Raw genomic sequence first — 6,117 nt, forward strand, 5'->3', positions numbered from 1 at the left:
TAGACCACAAAAAATATTTGTTTTTCGTGAAACTTGACGAACGAACATATATTATGAAGATGTACATGTAAAAAAATTTGTTAAAAATTTTCGACATTTCGAAATATGATTTTTTGGTAGAGGGTCCCGGGAGCTGAATTGAATTTCCGTCTGCCAACCCGTTTCCACAGGTTATATATGTGTGTATACACACCTGACAACCCGAATGCACGCATCAGCTCGCTGAAGAGCCATGGCCGATCTCTTGTGCCAATCTCTCCTTGTCTCCGTCGTCGTGGTGGTGCTACTCCAGATCCTTAAGCTCTCCCTCCGGCCGAGAGCGAGGACACCACCTGGTCCGTGGAAGCTGCCTGTGATCGGCAGCATGCACCACCTGGTGAACGTGCTCCCGCACCGCGCCCTCAGGGACCTCGCCGCCGTCCACGGCCCGCTCATGATGCTCCAGCTCGGGGAGACCCCTCTCGTCGTTGTGTCGTCGAGGGAGATGGCCCGCGAGGTGCTCAGGACGCACGACGCCAGCTTCGCCACCCGCCCCAGGCTCCTCGCCGGGGAGATCGTGCTCTACGACTGTGCCGACATCCTCTTCTCGCCTTCCGGCACCTACTGGCGCAAGCTCCGGCAGCTCTGCGCCGCCGAGATACTGAGCCCCAGCCGTGTCCTTTCCTTCCGGCACATCAGGGAGGAGGAGGTATGGATCGTCCATTCGTCCGTCTTCACCAAAGAGTTGCATACACACATACTATACTAGGAATGTCGTCAGTCTTGCTTTGTGCCAGTTTTAATTCTACGTATACCCTGACTACATGGGTCCGCATACGATCACAATCATTCGCTAACGTCAAAGCAGGAAAACTGGTACAGAGCACCGGATCCTAGGGTAACTGAGAGATTATTATAGCCCAAACCTCTTGACTTAATTTGTACGTAGTATGATAAAAATTGGTAGATACACATTAGGATAAGTTTTACTAGGTCCAATCGAGAATTTCTTGCAAAAAGTGTATACCTTGAATGATTTGTGGATGAGTTCTATTCACATGAAGCGCTCCCAATTTGCATCTGCTTGAGTTGTCCCATCTGCTGGTTCTTGTGGCTTTATTAGTTTATAAAGTCGGGGTCGTCTTGAGCCTTTAGTAAAAAAAAAATGCTTCACACTCCTCTTCTCCAATGAGGCTCGAGCAGTGATGTTGCCAACTCCAACGAGGTTAGGGTTTGGTGTTTCATGACAAAGAATCATTCAAGATGGTGGCAGTTGAGGATGAATTAGAACAAGTAGCAGGCGCTGAAGGTGCTCAAGGGAGGGGAAGCTTGGCCCTGGTGATCATGAGATGGTGCGTAGTGGAACACAAATTTTCTAGTGGTGTCGGTGCTTGCTGATCATTGTTCAACCACTCATTCATTTGCTAGGATTCGTGCTAGGGTAGGGGTACTTTGTTTTCTCATTTTGTAATCCCAGACAAAGGCACGACGTAGATACAGAAATTCAACAAATCTACCCATCTACCTTCTCACTCCATGACATGTGATAACGCCGGCATGTACCTAGGTGTAAGTGAGAGAAAGGGTATGTTTGGAGGTAAAAGCACAATCTTTCTATCCACCCACAAACATGCTATTTATGTTTTGAACCAAAGGTCCAATTTTTTTTATCTCTTTTTTTTATTTGAGATCATGGTGATATAATTTTCAAAACAAGATCAATCTTGGACACGTATCGAAGAAGGTTGAAACTTGAATTTTGAAACTATGATGAAACTTCAATGAAACTAATTTAACATATTTACATGTCGACTTGACATGCATGTTTAAGTATAATAGAAGTTTCATGCACATAAATTTTCAATATTTGTGAAACATATTTGAAAACATTTTTGAAACAATGTCATATCATAGGAAGATTATCAAATAATAGAATGATGTGGACTTTTAACAATTGTTTAAAATACTTTATGCAAATCCATTGAGATGATATCATCCTTAAAATTATTAATAAATTAATTTTTTAGCAGGATACATGATATATGTTATGAATATGAGATTGGTCGTATTGACTGTGAACGAATCACGATGAAACTCAAGTCGAGATCCTTGGAAAGACATAGGCTCCTCTAGAAATGCTATTTTTTCGTATGTAGTGATGACGCTGCTGGTCACTAGAAAATATCAACTTCCTCAAAAAGTAATACGTAGACAAGTTGAAAGTACGCAGACAGCTTCAGCCTACCTCAGCGTGTGAAATACAGAGTAATAGTAGTAAACGGTGCCAAGTGTATATTGCTGCTGGTACGTAGTCCGAGACGCAAAGTAAAACCCACGTTCAAGAATTCCAGGGCGACGAGTTGAAGCTGCTTCAGGCTCGTTCAACGTGGGCAAAATTAAGCTCATATGGTTCCAAACGCATATTTTGCCATGGTTCCAAAAGCGTATTCTGCTAGTACTTGTCCTTAATTTATACCGTACATCACAGAGAATGAGTCTGTCCTTGTTTAAATGTACAGGTGAGGAGTCAGGTAGAAGACATCCATGCGGCCGGGCCATCGACGCCGGTAGACGTCACCATGACTTTCTATGGCCTAGCTATCGGCATCGTCTCCCGGGCATCCTTCGGAAAAAGGCAGAGGAAGAAGAGCGCCCAAGAGTTCCTGTCGGCGATCAAGTCCGGGGTCGCACTGGCCAGCGGCTTCAAAATCCCCGACCTTTTCCCGACCTTGCGCTCCGTTCTCGCCACAGCAACCGGCATGCGCCGCACCTTGGAGGATGTCCACAGGACGGTGGACTCCACCATGAACGAGGTTTTAGAAGAGAGGAAAGCCGTCCGAGCTAGTTGCGGCGCGTCGGCCTCGGCCGTCGAGGAGAACCTCGTCGACGTTCTCATCGGCCTACAAGAGAAAGGCGGCCTAGGGTTCAGCCTAAGCACGAACAGCATCAAGGGCGTCATACTCGACATGTTCGTGGCTGGAACTGGCACGCTGGCGTCGTCGCTGGACTGGGGCATGGCGGAGCTGATGAGGAACCGGAGGGTGATGGACAAGCTGCAGGGAGAGATCCGGGAGGCCTTCCGTGGCAAGGCGGCCATCAGCGAGAGCGACATCGAGGCAAGCGGCGGTCTCCCCTACCTGAAGCTCGTCATCAAGGAGAACCTCAGGTTGCACCCTCCGGTGCCGCTCCTGGTGCCCAGGGAGAGCGTCGAGGCTTGTGAGGTCGACGGATACATGATTCCGGCTGGTTCGCGCATCATCGTCAATGCGTGGGCTATCGGGAGAGATCCAAGCTACTGGGAGGACGCTGAGGAATTCAGGCCCGAGCGGTTCGAAGATTGCGCCGTCGATTTCATGGGCAGCGACTACGAGTTTCTGCCGTTCGGGGCCGGCCGGAGGATGTGCCCAGGCATCTCCTACGCGGTCCCCGTCTTGCAAATGGCGCTTGTGCAGCTCTGCTACCACTTCGACTGGTCTCTGCCGGAGGGTGTCGCCGAGGTGGACATGACGGAAGCGGATGGCCTTGGCCTCCGCCGCAAGTCGCCGTTGCGGCTCTGTGCCACGCCATTCGTCTCCGAGTCGAAGCACGACTAGCTAACTGAGCTACTTGGCATCCTTATGCTATTACTAGTATTACATTTAAATTGTACTGTTGTGGGTGGAGATTCACACTATATTTCGAAACCGATGCAGAAATTTATCTCTACTACTATGATGTGAGTGTTTTGAATTTGAATTTACCACACTCCTCCCAGCTTCCCGCCATGGAACTATTGTAGCCGTTCATTTTCAATTCAAAACTATCATCTACCATCAAATATTAATGGGAATAATCTGCTGGATTCGCCTCTTCGCACGCATGTGTGGATCTCCTTGGAGCTAGCTAGAAGATTTCTCGGGAGAAAAATTGATGTGCACGTGAGGCCTCCTTTGAAGCTAGAAGAATTTTCTAGAGAAGAGTCAATGCAGACTTGCAGCATGGATTCTCTAGGCCAAAAAAAATTCATTTAGTCACCAGCAGTACGACCTACTCCCTCCATTTTTATTTAAGGGGCGCATCTCCAAATCCTGGAGTTTTCAGAATTAGAGCGTTTTTAGGCGCATGTCATTAATCACACAATTAATTGAGGCGTTTTGGAAGAAATAAATCCCGGTGACTTATCTCCTTCCTTTTCCCTTCCGGATTCTGCATGCAAGTGGGAAAACGTTCGTGTTTGTTGAGGTATGAATGGAGAATGATTTGCATGCTCGTGTGCACTCCCTCCTAATTGCATGCATTTTCCTCTTGGTCTCCTTTTCCCACCGCATATCTCTTCGTTCTTGTATAAAGGTACAGCTACTGCTTGCTCTTTCTTGATCCAGCGAGTAGGAAGGCAAAATTTTCGTTTGGAATTTGGCAGCGGGGAAGATCGGCGGGACGTTTTGATCTCACGATATTTTTTCCAGAGCTTTTGATGGAAACTAAGTGGGGGAGAAGGAAGGAGTGCGCGCGAAGAAGAAGGGAGGGAGAAAATCTCGCTCGGAACGGTCTCCACCAATGCATGCGGTATGACGGCTCGTTTATTGGGCATGCAGATTACTAAGCGCTAATTAAACGATTAGTTAGGCGCAGAATCGGTAATCCACGATGCTCCAGCGCAGACGATTTCAGCCAATAGAAAAACACCTTGGTCCCAGAGAATTGTGAGATGCGCCCCTTAAATAAAAATGGAGGGAGTACTAGACATGCCACCATGAGTTACCCGGGCAATAATTTCAATGTGTAACAGCCTTATTAGCCGTACGTGCTATGCGAAATATAAATGTACAATTGCCGACAATATAAATAATTAAATATCTCTGTTTGACACGGTTATCTTCAAAAACATTAAAAAAAAGAATGGTTAACCCCTTTTATCTACAATCTGAGACTCACCTACCTTAAGATATTAAATTTAATAAGTATTAGTAAAAGTAAAATAAAACCTTGAACTTTTACACATTTAACGCAAACATATACATATATACATACTCATATTGAGTTGTCCATAAAAAAATTGTGACACTTGTATTAAAACTTTAATAGACTATACTTCTATTTCAAACTAAAATTTTAATATTTTCAAGGCAACATATGTCCCTACATCATATTTATATATGTTTCTTTAGAGCATTTCAACCTAATCATGCAAACACGCCTGAAATCACAAAGTAACCGTAATTTTACGATTTTTAACACGCCGAATAAATCCCACATAAGGGCCCGACCAGCAAATATTGTCGCATGCAAACTCAAAAGGGCCGCCAGAACCCGCATATACGCGGCACATGCGCCATGTTTGCGATTTCCCGCATAGTTGACCCGAGCTTGGCATGATAGACATTTTAGCCCCTTGTTTCCTGCTCCCTTGCCAGCGCCAATCTCCTTGCTTTATGTGTCGTCGCCCTTCGGCTCAGAGGTCGTGTGGCCCTAATTGGGGCCTCCTATCGTGCTTGCGCCTCCCGGAAGTGCATCGTCACAGGAATCGATCCCCATCCTCAGTGCATTCGCATCATTGATGTCTACGGATGCTTCTATTCTTGTAGACAGTGTTGGGCCTCTAAGAGCAGAGGTTTGTAGAACAGCAGCAAATTTCCCTTAAGTGGATCACCCAAGGTTTATCGAACTCAGGGAGGAAGAGGGTCAAAGATATCCCTCTCATGCAACCCTGCAACCACAAAGCAAGAAGTCTCTTGTGTCCCCAACACACCTAATAGGTGCACTAGTTCGGCGAAGAGATAGTGAAATACAGGTGGTATAAATAAGTAGTAGCAACGGCACCAGAAAAGTGCTTTGCCCAGGACAGTAAACAAGCAGTAGTAACGCAGCAGTAGTAACGCAGTAAAACAGTAAACAAGCGATAGCAGTATTTAGGAACAAGGCCTAGGGAATAGACTTTCACTAGTGGACACTCTCAACATTGATCGCATAATAAATAACTCTTTCTCATATGTGCTACATACACTCTTTTGTTGGATGACAAACACCAGTCGTTGTGTAGGGCTACAAGAGCACCTCAATGCCGGAGTTAACAAGCTCCACAACATTCGATGTTCATATTTAAATAACCTTAGAGCATAATAGATCATTGCAAAATAAACCAAGAACTAACATAGCGCA

General features: G+C 45.9%; 1 protein-coding gene across 1 annotated transcript; it reads left to right on the top strand.

Annotated features, from left to right (window-relative positions):
* The first annotated feature begins 232 nt into the window (after window positions 1-232).
* LOC124695827 (premnaspirodiene oxygenase-like) lies at window positions 233-3,572 on the top strand. The gene is made up of 2 exons (XM_047228640.1): window positions 233-688; window positions 2,499-3,572. Exons 1-2 carry the CDS (start codon window positions 233-235, stop codon window positions 3,570-3,572), a joined length of 1,530 nt encoding a protein of 509 aa, XP_047084596.1.
* Window positions 3,573-6,117: the final 2,545 nt, after the last annotated feature.

Source organism: Lolium rigidum, chromosome 3, assembly GCF_022539505.1.
Source record: "Lolium rigidum isolate FL_2022 chromosome 3, APGP_CSIRO_Lrig_0.1, whole genome shotgun sequence".
Lineage (NCBI taxonomy): Eukaryota > Viridiplantae > Streptophyta > Magnoliopsida > Poales > Poaceae > Lolium > Lolium rigidum.